Source organism: Quercus lobata, chromosome 5, assembly GCF_001633185.2.
Source record: "Quercus lobata isolate SW786 chromosome 5, ValleyOak3.0 Primary Assembly, whole genome shotgun sequence".
NCBI classification, from domain to species: domain Eukaryota; kingdom Viridiplantae; phylum Streptophyta; class Magnoliopsida; order Fagales; family Fagaceae; genus Quercus; species Quercus lobata.
In genome coordinates this window covers 64,266,249-64,282,673 of record NC_044908.1, presented here as the reverse complement: position 1 = coordinate 64,282,673, position 16,425 = coordinate 64,266,249, and the positions used below count along the sequence as shown (strand labels likewise).

Sequence of the window (16,425 nt, the reverse complement as noted above, 5' to 3'; positions counted from 1 at the left end):
ACAAGGTTTTCACAACATCATCAAGAGACCCATGACACCAAAATCATAATATCCTTCCAAACAAACAATTTAAATCTTTAACTAGCTCCAAATAAACCATAAAATTATATTCACAATTTATTTCACAAGATATACCTCAAAACCCCTAAATTTTCACCATTCATAAACCTTAGTTAACCACCACTAGTAAAACCATAAACCCACTCATCAAATTAGTCCACCAAATCAAAAACCCATATACATAATTACAAAAATATCACCCAAGAAGCTCATCAATCTCATGAACATCATTATCAAAGCTTAGATTAAAATAACCTGAAGCAAAAGCATAAAACCCACTAATAGATTAGAAATTTTTACCTTAAATCAAAAGAGATGAATATGCCTTAAAGGTTCCTAGAGAGCTTTGCGGTGATCTTGCTAGAAAAGATGGTGGAGATGGTGGAGAATGAGCACCGGTGAGAGAGGATGAATGAAATGTTTGTGTTGTGTTGAGAGAAAAATGATAAAGAAAAGAGTAGAAGACCTTAGTTGACCGGCCAAAGAGGGAGAGATATGAGTGATATTTGTGTGGTGGGGAAATGAGTGGGGTAGGTGGGCACGTGTGAATGCAATTAAAAATATAACCATCACTTTATATATATATAAACTGGGACGTTACAGGTGTGGTACTGGCCAAATACCCTCCAAAAGTTAAGTTAGAGAGAGAGAATTTCTACAACTCTAAAGTGCTAGAGCTGGAGAATTATGCGTACCTTGATTTATGAGGGCTTTGAGGTTTTTATAGTAGTGTAAAGCTGACCTTCGTTTCTTGGCGTAGAAGGTATTTTCTTATAGAGAAGATTCTCATTAATACTCATATTTTATGGGATCCTTTCCTTGTAGAGATTCCTCTGATTATGGTTGGGCATAAAATGCAAGATATTTCTATACTAGGATTCTTAGATACCACTCATGCCACATAGGTGCCATGTGGCTTCAACAAAACATCTCCCTTAGACCTGTCTACTATAAGGAGTCCATCCATCGCCTTGCCTCTCCGTCTAGGTCATGAGCCCATCTACTAATTCTTTACTTGGTAGAATATCCAGGTCGTCTACTCTGTCACTTACAATTGTCTTTGTTAATTGGCCGTCTGCTTTAGGATTTATCCCTATCAGCTACCCCCTCACTCCACGGGTCCATCGCTTGGTATTCCAGACGGACACGTGGGGTGATGACTTCACCCAGTTCTAGGGAGTTGTGCTTTGATTGACAGGGTTGTTAGGAGCCATAAATGTTGAGGGGACATGTGGCACAATTTTAGTGGTGGGTTACTCGGATCGAATCGTCGCTTTGGCTTCCACACAATTTCTTCTATAGATATGTTGCTTTCTTCCCTCATTTCTATCTTTTGCTGCTAATTCCTAGTGTTAGAGCTTAACCGTCGCCTACAAGAATCCGCCGATCTGTTATCTCCACGCATCCGTTCATCGTACTACCGTCTTCTATTTTCTTTTATTCAAGACTTATGTGAACATCATGTATCTAGACCTGTAGAGTCTTAGGAATTTATCCGTCACTTATAGGTGTAATAGATGTCTAGTGAAGCGTTAAGTGAACAATTGTGTGTTCGCAAAGGAACAGGATACGATGAAGTGTACCAGTCAGGTCAAACCGACCCCGACGCCTCGTACCCTGAAAGGGATCTGTCTGCCAACTCACTTTCTGAGGAAGAAGATGAGGACGAGGACGGGTTAGAGAGTGATATGGATGAAGTCTTTGGCGATGAGGAGAGCAACAAGTCCCCGCTCAGAACTGTCATTGGCCCTGACGGCCTTAGGAACTTCATCCTCCCTTTAATATGGATGGTCAATAATTTTAGTTCAACCATTCAAAGAAAACACTTCAACACCTTATGGGATAGGTACCAAATTCTCGATGATGTCCCCATCCATCTACCATACAAATTTGAAATGTGCCACTACCATGGTGCCACCGATGTCAGGATGTATAAGCAGATGTTCAAGGTTGGATTTAGGTTTCCTTTTAGTGCACTCCACTGTCGCTTGGCCCAATATTTAGGGCTAGCCATCACCTAGATTTCTCCGAATGCTTGGAGAATCTTCCTTGGTGCCGAGATGCTGTATGGGGTACTAAGTAAGGGGAGTCGTCGCTTAACAGTGAAGGAGTTCTTTCACTGTTATCGTCCATCGGAGATAGTCAAGTCAAAGACCATCTATAGTTTCCTACCAAGGAAACCATCGCTGAGACTGGTGTATGAGACCCCCAACTCCAATCGAAACTGGAAGAACCAGTATTTCTTCGTCCAAGGAGACAACTGGGTGAGTCACCCTGATGAACGACAAGATATACCTGTTCTTGATAGAACCTAGGGTATATTGCCCATGTCTAGTAGTCCGTTTACTTATTTTTTTTGTCACTTACACGTATTTATTGTTGCCTAACTTAATGCTCATGTTGGTTGCAGCCAAGTCTGTCCAAAGGTTACCCTCGAGCAATGGAATTTTTTGGAGAAAATCTTTCATATCCCACTGGAAGAGAGGGCCTGGAAATAGCTCGTCACCCTAGACACCATCCACTAGTATTATGAAGGTCTCAAGCCTACAGATGTAGCTCGTTGCTAAGACAAGACCGCCCATAAACGTAAGTCCGTCGCTTATCTTTTTTATTATTCATTCTTTCTTCTTTTTGAATGATTCTTATCTAAATCTCTCTTTCTGTTCCCTTTGGCACATAAATGGACGACAGTAAAAGGAGAGCCCTCATCGAAAAACAGGCTGCCAAACGGGCGAAGAAGCATTCGGAAGGGGTCATGCTCCTTACTTAAGAAACGGCGCAAATGAAGCCGTTCATAAAGAGGAAGCTGACAGACAAGGGCGACTATCCTCCAAAAAAGCCTAAGGAGGTAGCTGCAACCACCGTTGGAGAGAAGCCCGCAGCTACCAAAGTACCTCTTCCTCGTCATGGCATTGGCAAGGGCTTGATGACAACCAAAGGTCCCATCCTTAAGCAGTGCCCCCATTCTTTGTGAGGATCCACGACATGCTGTGGGGCTTCTGTCTTCCATCATCAAGGACGACGACTATGAAGACTTGGGCAACCATGCCACTGAGGCCATAGGGGAGTCGGGTCTCTTTGGCTTGGCTCAGGTGTGCAACCATCCTCCTTCCATTCTGTTCTTCAACTACCATTCTTAATTCTAACCATCTCTTAACTTTTTACAGGGGATGAAGGGTGATAGTTCAATTAGTGTGTAAAACACTAATGAATGTTTAAACCCCCAATTTTAACAACACCAATACAAGCTTATACATAAACATAGTAGAAATTAAAAAGTAAAGAGTAAGTGAAGAGAGTTTCAAACACAAAGATTACACCGACACGTGTTATCGAAGAGAAAACTGAAGAACTCGACGAAAAACCTCTCCACCACCCTTCAAACGATTAAATGATCCATTAGAGAATAAAGTTGAGATATATGAATAATAGAAGACCCTCCAAGCCTAATTTATCTAGTGCACCTAAGCCCACCAAACTTCTTACTACAACAGGATAACGCCTAATCTTGTCTTCTTTAACTTCCCGGATCCCGCAATAAGCCCATTGCATCAACCAAGAAAATTGGTCATCTCCAAACTGGTTCCCAAGCACCAAAATACCTCATCATTGATATGGGTATGGTGAGATAAAGATTTGGCAAAATGTACCTCTCAATGATATGTCAATGGAGATTGTGAGAGTAGAGGAATTTGGAGAAGCAAATGATAAAGATTGTGGAAAAGTCAATCTTGTTTTTCTCTAGAGTTTCTATCTCAAAATTCTCTCTAGAAGCTTTCTACATTTTTTGTGTATAAGAGTATGAAAGTTTAATTAGTGTATAAAACACTATGAACGTTTAGACCCCTAATTTACAAATTACCAATTCAAGCTTGATATCAATTAATTAATGTGCAGAATATGAATATAAGCTTAATACAGAATTGATAAACAATCTAAACCAAATAAAATCACATCCACAGCAGAAATTAATGGCAAAGATTAAGGGAAGAGAGATGCAAACACAAGGACAACACACGATGTGTTATCGAAGAGGAAATCGAAGCCCTCGGCGTAAAACCTCTCTGCCGCCCTCCAAGTGATAAATAATCCACTAAAGAATTTAGTTGGGATACATGAATAGTAGAAGACCCTCCAAGCCTAATCTACCCAGTATACCTAAGCCCTCTAAGCTCCTACTCTAACGAGGTTATGCCGAACCTATTTTTTCTTTAGCTTACCGGATTCCGCTACTTGACCATAGCATCAACCAATATGAAATTTATCCCTTCTTAACTGCTTTCCAAAGCACCAGATGGCCTTCTCATAGATATGGGTATGGTGAGAAAAGGTTTTGGTAATGTACCTCTCAAGGATGTAACAGTGGAGAGGAAGAGAGCAGAGGAATTTAAAGAGTCTCTATGTGAAGATTGGGGATAAGTCAATCTTGTTTTTCTCTAGGGTTTCTCTCTCAAAATTCTCTCTGGAAACTCTTTATATTTCGTGGGTATAAGGGTCTATATATAGTGGGGTGAGAAAGGAATGCGAAGAGTCAGTTTTTCCCAAACAGGGTGGTCTGGCGACTTGGCCTCGCGACTGGACTGAGTCGCGAGTTCAAGTCGCGAGCTAATGGCCTGGCCAGCCTAGGACTTTTGTCCTATAGTGCAACAGCTGGCATGACGCTTCAACTTCTGGCATGCTTGGCATGTGTATAACTTCTAGCGGCTTGCAAGCCGCGAGCCACCCACAAGATTCAATCGCAAGTCCCTGCTTCTTTGCACAATCTTGAGCATTTCTTCACACTCTCTCACACGTTACCCTTACATGATTCCCACCTAAATACGGGGTTACTAATTGCTAAAATACAAGTAAATTTGGCACGAAATAAAGCCGACAAGATGGTTGATAAAATTTCAACCTTACAATCTCCCCCTTTCGCTATTCCGTGACAAAACCCTAAACAAACTCTAGACTTAACATATGAGTTGGGAACAGTTGAACAAAACTCACTCACACCTAACTCTAGAATCTGTGTAGCTCTTGAATCATATGAATAAGAATCTCCTGAAACACAATCACACAATACGATCATTGTATGTAGAAAAACTTGTAATGCATATGAGGCAAGCACAATGCGATCAAGAAAAATAGAATAAAGTAATAAACCATGACTTGACCATACAAGCAATCACTATAAAATAGTGACCACAATGCTCATTCATACTTAGAATGAACATCCGGACATACAAGCTAACAAGCTCAATGTAAATTACTTGCATGTCCAACACTCAACCAATGCACAATACATAAAGTATATGCATATAGGAACAAGATCCTACTAAGGCACAAGAGTGAGAGTACTTAAAGGAAAAGCATAACATTTAGCTAGAAGTACTAGGCAACAAAGCATAAAGACTGCATAAGCATGGTACAAACCATAAAAGCCTACAAAACACATGGAAACAAACCCTAAAAGTTTACAAAAGCAACATGGGTACAAAACATAAAGCATACTAAATAACATCTTTAAATATTAATAAACCAAAGTATCACAGCCAAACAAAACCATGAGTTTTAAACCGTAAAACCAAAAACTTTAACCACAGTGTATTAAACTCATAAAACATAATACCATAAGAAACATAAAGTAAAACTGAAACATAAACTGAAAACACTGTTTATGGCATGCTCCCCCTCAAAATGGCACTCCCCCTCAAGAGCTACCCCTCAAAATAAAAAATTCTCTCCCTTTTTGACCGAAATGGCCAAAGGGTCACTACTGGGTGTTGATGTTCTCAAACTTAGCTGAAAGTATGTTGAGCTGATCTTGAATTGCTGCCATCCTATCAGTATGCTCATTCTGGACCTATCTAAGTCCATTAATCCTCTCTAGGATGATCTGGAATGCATCTAGAGATACCTCTGATGAGGTTGAAGCTCTACTCCTCTTGCCTCGGCTTCTAGGTGTTGAAGTTTGTCCTACAGTCACTGTCTCATTTCCATTGGGTCACCTTCACCTTGGTCACCTTCCTCTTCATCACCTGGCAGACGAACTTGTATCCTGATGATGGTTAGCTTGTTGATGGCTGAAGGTATAGGCACATAGGGCTAATATCTTGAGGGATTTCAACACCTTTTGCTCTGAAAAGCCTCATAAGAAGGCTAGGAAAGATCAACTTGGGCCTAGAGGTGGTTCTAGTCTCATCCACAATACTGTTAAAGATGTGAGAGCTGATGTCAGTGAAGGTTTTCTCCTTGAGTTCCATAAGGAAGATAGCTCTGGCATTGTTAATTGTAGTCAGCTTCCTCACTGGGTCCAAGTTGAACATCATGATGGTGGTTAGGCACCTCATGTCAGCTGGAAATGCTGTAGTATTGAGGGATCTCTCCTCTCTTTGTCCACCAATGCGAGTTTGGATAGTTTCTATAGATAGCATCCTGTCCTTGTAGTTGGTGAAGTCATAGTCCTCTAAACCTTCAAGCCCTAGCACCTCATCTATGTCATGGGCATCTATAGTGAATTCCTTTCTTCTAACCTAACAGCCCAACTCATCCTCCCTTATCACAACATTTGCATAGAATTCCCTTATTAAAGGCTCATAAATTGCAAGTAGGTCACTCAACAATTTATCCCATCCTCTGCCCTCAAAACAACCTAGTATGATGGTGTCCTTTAAGTCCCCTAAGTTTACAAACCTTTCCTGAATAATGGTTCCCCTCAAGAAAGAATCTCTATATCTCTCAAAGTGTTGAACAGACCTAAATAGGCTATGGTCCATTTTCAACTTTTTGTCAGCTTTCTTAGCAAGAGTCCTCTTCTTTGTAGGAGATGGGGCCATCTGTAAACAAGCAAAAAAATCCACAACAACAAAGCATAATATATGAACACAACCATTAGTAACAGGTTAGTGGTATAGAGAAGAACAAAAGATTAAGCCAACACTAAGATCATATTCAGCTTAAAAACAGTCATTGAAAGAGATATCTCATACTAATGCATAACACATAGTGATATCAATGATCAAAGAGCACAACACCTTAAACATGAAAGCTCTAAGGGACAATACCAAACAAATACTCCAACATGCAGTAATCAATTGTAAAGAGCCAAAAGTACCCCACACGTAGTGTAAAACATACTTAACCAAAAGGGGGCAAATGACTATGAGATATGGCAAAAAGAGTATGAAATGTTCAAACCAACATAGCGCAGAAAATATCCATAAGACAGAAGCAACACACATGATAACGATAAATAGTTTAAACAAATAGCCCAACCATCTTGAATCAACCAAGAACACACACAAATTACATTACAGAAAACCAAAAATCATAACAAAATGGGTATGAGATTCAAACACCAAACAGATTAACAGACACACTCAGTCAAAATCAACCATGAAAGCAAAAATAGAGTCCTAAAAGCCTAATGAACACTACCCAAAATTCCAAGCACAACAAACATTCATCCATCCCATCACCGAAACAACAAATATCCCAAATCAAATCAACAACTCACAGAATCAAGTAAACAAGACTCAGAACATGAAGTATGGAGAGAGAAAGAGAAAACTCATACCTTTTTCTTGAGGATTTTGAGTTGAAATGATGTAAAAATGGAGGTTTTTCAAGAGTAATACGGGAGTTTAAGAGATAGTGCAAATGGAGAAGACAATGAATAGCTAGAAATATTCAAAAAAAAAAAAAAAAAAAAAAAAAAAAAAAAAAAAAAAAAACTGACCAATTTAGGCAAAACACGCGTTTTTTGCGACTGAGTCAAGTCGCCAGAAAGTCACCAGGTCCAGCCGCTAGAACACTTGAAAGAAACTTTTGAAAAAGTTTCTAAGTGTTTTTCGTGACTGAAAGTTCCACTCCCGAGAGAGTCGTAATTTGAGCCGCAAAAATCTCTGTATACCCCTCGCGACTGGACTTTCCACCCGCGAACGAGTCACCAACTTGAGCCGCGAAAAGCATGAAAACCCAAACTTTTGAAAAATATTCTAAGTCTTTTTCTCGACTAAAGCATTTACCCGCCAATGAGTCATGAAAAATCTTTGTATAGGCTCGCGATTGGGGTATGCGATTAAGTTGCCAGAATAAGGCAACATGTTTTTGAAATTTTGACAAATTTTTGTAAAAACAAAATACTTTCCAAAAACACCTAAAAACTCAAAAATATTTTTGTGATTGATCAACAAAGATTGAGCATGTCAAAACACATTTAATCAAGTACAATTACACGAATGAATATGGCATTCATTGAACATAGACATGTGTGTTGTGTGTGGATATCAAAAATAAGATAGTCCTTAGTCTAATGTGAAGTTTCAATGATCAATTCAATCAAGGCATATACAACTAGCACTAGATAATGTGACCCATCTCAATTATAGAAATATGCATATGTGACCTCCCACCTAAACTTAAGTACAGTATCTTTGAAGCTTTTCATTTGACTCCATGTTCAACATATCATTTGATCTTTTTGAATCAACACATCTCATTGTGAGATCGATGCCTGAAATTTTTTATATTTCACTTTGATGAGTTAGCCTTTGGCTTTTTGGGCATTATACAATTTTATTTTTGGTCGCTTTCCCTTTTTCATAGTCAAATACTAGTATGTGCGATAGGCTTTTGCAACTCAATATCTCTTTTCATTTGGAGATTTACATTTAATGAGCTCTTTTAGCAAAAAAATGAAAGAGTAGAAAGATATATAGACACAAGTCTATGTATGTCTCAAGATCAACAAAACCATTCACTAATCATTCATGACAAGGTTGAAGATCTATTTACAATAGTCACATAGATTTCAAGATTTCTCCCACAATGATATGAGTGCATAGGAAACAAGCTATGCTCGTAGATGCACAAAGCCATTTGCACAAAGGTACAAGATAAAACATATTTTGAGACAAAACTCAACAATGTCGATCAAACTTTTTGAATTTTCTACTTTGACACACTATAAGGAAAAGATTGATCAAAGGAAACAATGTAAAAACATTTTAAATGAAAGAAAGCAAAAACAAACAAACAAACAATTTTCAATTCACATAATCAATAAACAAACCAACAGTCATACAACCAAACATAGTCACACAACATAGGAAGTATTAATGCATGGACATATTGTAATGCTTATGCATGAGTATCCTTCATCACCCACACGTCACGTGCGTTTAGGGTGATATCCTTATAGGATTGGGTACGAGAGTTAGGACTTTCAAACCTTCTAGTGAAACTTTCCAAACAGTTGGTGAATGCACCAATCATCTTCATCACGTCCATCATTCCGAGATCACCATTTTGATCTCTTAATGGCTCAACATCCCAAATCCTCTTATCAATTCTTGGTCTTCTTGACCTTTGATCACTTGCATTCCTCAATGCTCCCAGCTTATGACAATTAGGTCACGTGTGCCCTTGAAGTCCGCAGTGATGACACACATGGTTCGTTCTAGAACCTCTTTGTGATTGTGGAAGAGATTTTGCTCTGGCTTCAGACCTAACCACAGATTGATTACAGGGCTTGTTCAGCATTCATTGGTCAACCACATTCTTCTTCTTCTCAACATTTGCCTTCTCCACTGTAGGGGCAATTACAACCAGCTCTTTGACCTTCACAAACTTCACATCTTTGGAGATGTTCATAGCCGAACTACTTTCTCCGATGTATCCTAATCCGGTTTTGTCAAAGAAGGTCTTTTGAGAGGAAAGGACATCATCAAGTTTCTTTGTGGATACTCGCTCTACCTTGGCATTGGCTTGAACCACCTCAAGCTCAAGGAATTCCACCTTAGTGTAAGCTTCAGTTAGCTCACCATTTAGCGTCTCTATCTCATATTTGACCTCCTTATATCTCACTAGGAGACTTTTATAGTCCTCCTCAGTTTTCTTCATCTTTTTCACAGCTGCCTTAGCCACCCTTGCATATTCTCCTGACTTCTCAAGGAGTGAATTGTAGTTCTCTTGAAGACCAACTGTATCTTCATCTTCTTCAGCATCTTATTCTTCTACAATTCCCATGGATTCCTCATCACTATGCTCCCCAAGCTCTTCCATAAGCAAATTCAAGTCCTCCAAAGACTCAACATAAGCAACAATCATGAATGCTGAGAAATTCCCTTCTTTATCACAGCTTTCCTCTGAATCAAAGGTGGAGGAATCTGAGTCACTGAGAGTAGTGGCATACGCCTTGCCCTTCGATCTCAAGTAATTAGGACATTCCTTTTTGAAATGACCATGTCCATTACACTCAAAACAAGTGACTCCTTGAGTAGATTGGGACTCATTCCCTTCTCTCCTTTTGAAGTCCTTCTTCTCCTTTCCGAAACTCATGAATATCCCTTGATCACCAAATTTCTCACTGTTCTTGAACTTTAGAAATTTGCAAAAATTCTTTGCAAGGTAGGCAACATCCTTTTCGACTACATCCTCATCCGATGAATCTTGAGCTTCTACCCTTTCATTTATTGTCTTAAGAGCAAGTGATTTGCTCTTTCTTTGATTTGGTAATGAAAGCTCATACGTTTGGAGAGAACCAATCAGCTCTTGGATTTTGATTTCATTAAGGTCCTTGCTCTCCTTAATTGCAATCACCTTTGCACGGAAGCTCTCCGGCAATGAACGAAGAATTTTTCGTACAACTTTCGAGTCCTCCGTTTTCTCTCCCAAGTTAAACTTGCCGATGACCACTTCATTTAGCTTACTATAGAAAGAGTCAAAGGACTCATCCTCGCTCATCCTGAGCTCCTTAAACTGGGTAGTCAGCATCTGTAGCTTTGTGTCCTTAACTTTCTTTGTACCATCATAAGTGTTCTCCAAAATCTACCATGCTTTCTTGGTAACAGTGATATGAGAAATCCGATGGAACTCATCTGGGGACACACCACAAAAAATTGCTTTAAGTGCTTTGCTATTAGCATTTGACGCTGCGAGGGCTGCCTTATCCCATATGGATTTGGCTGCCTTCGGCTTTGTCCAACCTATTTCAACGGCATCCCAAACAGCCTCATCTATAGAACACAAAACATCCGCACCTTCCAAAATGCATAGTTGCTACCATCAAAATATGGAGGTGCATTTAAGGATTGAGACCGGTCCATCTCAAAATGGGGTCAAGGATCACACTCAGGTAATGAAACCAATATAAGTGAACCTGCTCTGATACCAATTGAAAGTTCAATTAGTGTATAAATCACTATGAACGTTTAGACCCCCAATTTACAAATTACCAATTCAACCTTAATATCAAACAATTAATGTGCGGAATATGAACATAAGCTTAATACAGAATTGATAAATAATCTAAACCAAATAAAATCACATCACAACAGAAATTAAATGGCAAAGATTAAGGGAAGAGAGATGCAAACACAAGGACAACACACGATGTGTTATAGAAGATGAAATCGAAGCCCTCAGCGTAAAACCTCTTCGTTGCCCTCTAAGCAGTAAATAATCCACTAAAGAATGTAGTTGGGATACATGAACAGCAGAAGACCCTCCAAGGTTAATCTACCCAGTGTGCCTAAGCCCTCCAAGCTCCTACTCTAACAAGATTACGCCGAACCTATTTCTTCTTTAGCTTACCAGATTCCGCTACTTGACCATAGCATCAACCAATATGAAATTGGTCCCTTCTTAATTGCTTCCCAAAGCACCAAATGGCCTTCTCACAAGTATGAGTATGGTGAGAAAATGTTTTGATAATGTACCTCTCAAGTATGTAACAATGGAAAGGAAGAGAGTCGAGGAATTTGAAGAGTCTCTATGTGAAGATTGGGGATGAGTCAATCTTATTTTTCTCTAGGGTTTCTCTCTCAAAATTCTCTCTGGAAGCTCTCTATATTTTGTGAGTATAAGGGTCTATATATAGTAGGGTGAGAAAGGAATGCGAAGAGTCAGTTTTTCCAAAATAGGGTGGTCTGGCGACTTGGCCTCGCAACTGAACTGAGTCGCAAGTTCAAGTCACGAGTTAACGGCCTGGCCAGCCTAAGACTTTTGTCCTGTAGTGTAACAGCTGGCATGACGCTTCAACTTTTGGCAACTTGCAAGTCGCGAGCCACCCGCGAGTCCCTGCTTCTTTGCACAATCTTGAGCATTTTTTCACACTCTCTCATACACTACCCTTACATGATTCCCACCTAAATACAAGGTTACTAATTGCTAAAATACAAGCAAATTTGGCATAGAATAAAACCAACAAGATGGTTGATAAAATTTCAACCTTACAGAGTATTTATAGTAGTGTATGTAAGGAATGTGAAAAGTCAGTTTTCATCCAAACAGGGCATTCTAGCGACTCAGCCTCGTGACAAGAACGAGTTGCGAGTTTGAGTAGTGAGCTAACTGCCTGGCCAGACTGTATATTTTTGTCCTGTAGTGCTCCAGTTATTTTGGTCCTTTAGTTCCCTACATGCTTCATACGTGTGCCACTTTGGCGACTTGCCAATCGCAAGATCCAGTCACAAGACTCCTTTGATTGCACACATCTTGAGTTTTCTTTACACTCTCTCACACACGACCCTCACATAATTCCCATCTAAATACAGGATATCTAATTGGTAAAACACAAGAAAATTTGGCATGGAATAAAGCCAACACATGATTGAATAAATTCAACCTTACAAAGGGTTTAATGGACCATTGCTTGGACCGAGAGAAGTGGGTGAATTGTTTGAAGGAGAAGGCTGAGGCTATCATGATGGAGCTAAACGAGCTTAAGACTTGGAAAGAAGTACAAGTTAAAAAGCTGACCATGACCAAGAAAGCACTAGAAGAGTTGAAGAGCCAGGCTGACGAGCTAAGAAAAGTGCTCCAGGACAAGGAAGGGGAAATCTCCACGCTAAGGGAGCAGGTCTGTATATTAAAAAATGCTAAACTATAGCCATCCCTATACTTACCGTATTGTATGAGTACCGCATATTCCTATTTGTCTCAATTAAAATCTTTTCAATATTATTTTTTTAAATGATATACTCCCCCCGTCCCAATTTTTTTTTAATTTGTTTGAAAAGTCAAACTTTTTAAGAGAACATCATTTATTATCTTGTCTATCTTATAAAAATGTATAAGTTTACAAAACTACCCTTAAATAAATTTATTAACTTTTTTTTTTTAAAGAGTTATTCTTAATGAGGCAACTAAAAATGTGCCCCAATTAGATTTATTTTTTTAATATTTGTTAGTTTTCTTTTCAAATAGTTCTGAAAATAAATTAGAGGTATAATAGGAACATTAGTAAATTAATAACTTTTATTTTTAGAAATAGGACAATATTTTGGGGTATCCCAAAATGGAATAGAAGACAAACAAGCTGAGATGGAGGGAGTAATAGATAGTTTTACTTTTACATACATACATATTCATAATAAATACCTATCATTAATAACCATAATTATATTTAAATAGTTCGATATAATTTTTAAAGAATGACAAAACTTAAGTACAGTAACTTAGGTACTGTTTCTTAAGTTTCCTTCTTAAAATTTAACCATGTGACTACTTAATTAAAAATTACACTTTCATCTCATGAGAAAAAATCCATATATCATAATTTTAAAGGGAAACCTAAGAAATAGCACCTAAGTATTGTACCTAAGTCTTATCATTTTAAAAAATAGTTCTATGTAAAGTAAAATCATAATAAATCCCTATTAATTTTTTTAATAAGGTAATAAATGCAATTATTAATTATCATAATTATATACTTAATAGTTCTATATAAAAATACAGTCATAAATACCTATTAATAAATATCATAATTATTAATTTCATATTTAATATTTTATATACAAACATAATCTAAGTAAATGTCTATTAATAAATATCATAAATATCAAATTTCATATATATATATATATATATATATATTTATATATTTATTATTGAACTTGCTATATATTAAGCATGTTATTGACTTTCCTTATAAATACACTGAATCATTTACAAGCGAGCAATCCAGAGAAGAAAAAAGAGTCCTCAAAAGATGAAGCTTTCAAGCTCTACGCTACTCATAATTTTCTCTGCCCTTGTGCTTTTAGTTTCATGTGCAACCTCAAGTCCAGCTACTGACAATTTCATCCAGTGTCTTTCAAACTATTCGCAGCCTGCCAACCCAATCTTTGAAGCCATTTACACTCCCAAAAATTCCTCTTTCCCATCTGTTTTGTTGTCGTATATAAGAAACAAAAGATTTACAACACCTACAACCCCAAAACCTTTGGCAATTGTAACAGCCATGCATGAATCCCATGTCCAAGGAACGGTTCTATGTGCAAAGAATCAAGGCTTGCAGATTAGAATACGAAGTGGTGGCCATGACTATGAGGGCCTTTCATACGTCTCATATGTGCCCTTTGTTATTCTTGACATGTTCAATCTAAGATCCATCAATATAAGTTTGGAAGATGAGACCGCCTGGGTTCAGGCTGGTGCAACGGTTGGCGAAGTTTATTACAGAATCGCTGAGAAAAGCAAGGAACATGGATTCTCTGCTGCGGCGTGTCATAGCGTTGGCACGGGTGGGCACTTTTCCGGAGGTGGGTATGGAAACATGATGAGAAAATATGGTCTTTCAGTGGATAATGTCATTGATGCACAAATTGTCAATGTCAACGGTATAATCCTTGATAGAAAGTCTATGGGGGAAGATCTGTTTTGGGCCATTAGAGGAGGTGGCGGAGCAAGCTTTGGGGTTATTCTTTCATGGAAGATCAAGTTGCTTCGTGTTCCGCCTATCGTGACAGTGTTCCATGCTTATAGGACCCTGGAACAAGGTGCAACGGATATTGCTTATCAGTGGCAACATGTTGGTCACAAACTACCTGAAGACTTATTCATAAGAGTGATGCCCCAAGTGTTCAATGCAAGCCAAGACTCCCAAGGGGGCAAGAAGACAGTAGTAATTGCATTTATTGGCCTCTTCCTCGGGCAAACACAGGGACTACTTTCGCTGTTGAATGAGAGCTTTCCACAACTAGGCCTACAACAAAATGAGTGCAATGAGATGAGTTGGGTGGAATCTACAGTTTTCTGGGCTGACCATCCTATTGGAACATCCATAAATGTTTTACTAGAAAGGCCAAAGCAGCCTGTGATATATTACAAGGGTAGGTCTGACTATGTAAAAGAAGTCATTCCAAAGGAAGTGTTGGAATCCATATGGAAGCTAATGATCCATGGAGGGATTGGATGGATGCAATGGAATCCCTATGGGGGAAGAATGCAAGAGATTTCTGAATCAGAGACTCCATTCCCACATCGAGCTGGAAATTTATTTTTGATTCAGTACGGTTTCAACTGGCTGGAGGACGGAATTGACGTCACCAACAAAAATTTAAATTTATCAAAAGCCTTACATGATGCGATGACTCCATATGTCTCCAAGTCTCCAAGGGAGGCATTCTTCTGCTACAGGGACCTTGACGTTGGTGCCAATTCAGATAATTATACAAGCTTTGATAAAGCTAAAGTTTATGGAGTTACGTATTTCAAGGGTAATTTCGAGAGATTGGTTCGTGTGAAAACCATGGTAGACCCAAATAATTTCTTCAAAAATGAGCAAAGTATTCCACCTCTTCCGAATTACAAGTAGAAAAAGAAGGGATCAAAACTTAATAATGCTCTACCATTTGTTGGTGATTATTGTTAGTTTGCCAAAACAATACAACAACAACAAAAATAAAGCTTTAGTTCCAAATCTTTGGGATCAACTATGGATCCTCAATAAATTAGTTAAGGTCAACTATATTTATTATTTTCCTCTATTCTATTCTATCTAAAATGATATTCTCTATTACTTACTAAATTGAGTTTGTGGAAAAAATATCAATTAAAAATATTTTCTTATTAACAATCATTATACCACACAATCATGGATCTTGAATTGAACATATTTCGTACCTCTTTAGAAACCCAAGCATGTTCCCTTCCAAGGTATTCATGTCTCTCTCTCTCTCTCTTTACAGAAGGAAATTTTTGTTCACATGTCATGTTTGTATCTTGTCGACTCATGAGTATTCAACTATATATGTCAATATAAACAAGATGCATTTATTAATTATGTCGGGATCTCTCAACCTTTTCACAACATTTTCATCAAGTAGGTGTGCAAGATATGACTTGCATAACATGTTTAATAAACATGTGATGTTAAGGTCGACACAACCCGTTCGAGCTTCAACAATATTTTGAGTGCATCTTGGTGTTAGAATTTTCAAATCAAAAACTATCTTGCCTTTCTCTGGACCGAAACCTTTAATATCACTCCTCATGTATCAATCTTGGAGTATGCACGACATCATTGAACATATGTGACATGCCCCCAATACAAGCCAATTATCCCCTTTTTATTGCATAGCAAAATATTAGAAAGTA

General features: G+C 38.3%; 1 protein-coding gene across 1 annotated transcript; it reads left to right on the top strand.

Annotated features, from left to right (window-relative positions):
• Positions 1 to 14,035: 14,035 nt before the first annotated feature.
• On the top strand, positions 14,036 to 15,643 carry LOC115988610 (berberine bridge enzyme-like 4). Its single transcript, XM_031112174.1, has one exon. It carries the CDS (start codon positions 14,036 to 14,038, stop codon positions 15,641 to 15,643), a length of 1,608 nt encoding a protein of 535 aa, XP_030968034.1.
• Positions 15,644 to 16,425: the final 782 nt, after the last annotated feature.

What these genes read in the sequence shown, in the direction of transcription:
- LOC115988610 (XM_031112174.1), top strand. Translation starts at nt 14,036, where the DNA reads ATGAAGCTTTCAAGCTCTACGCTACTCATAATTTTCTCTGCCCTTGTG.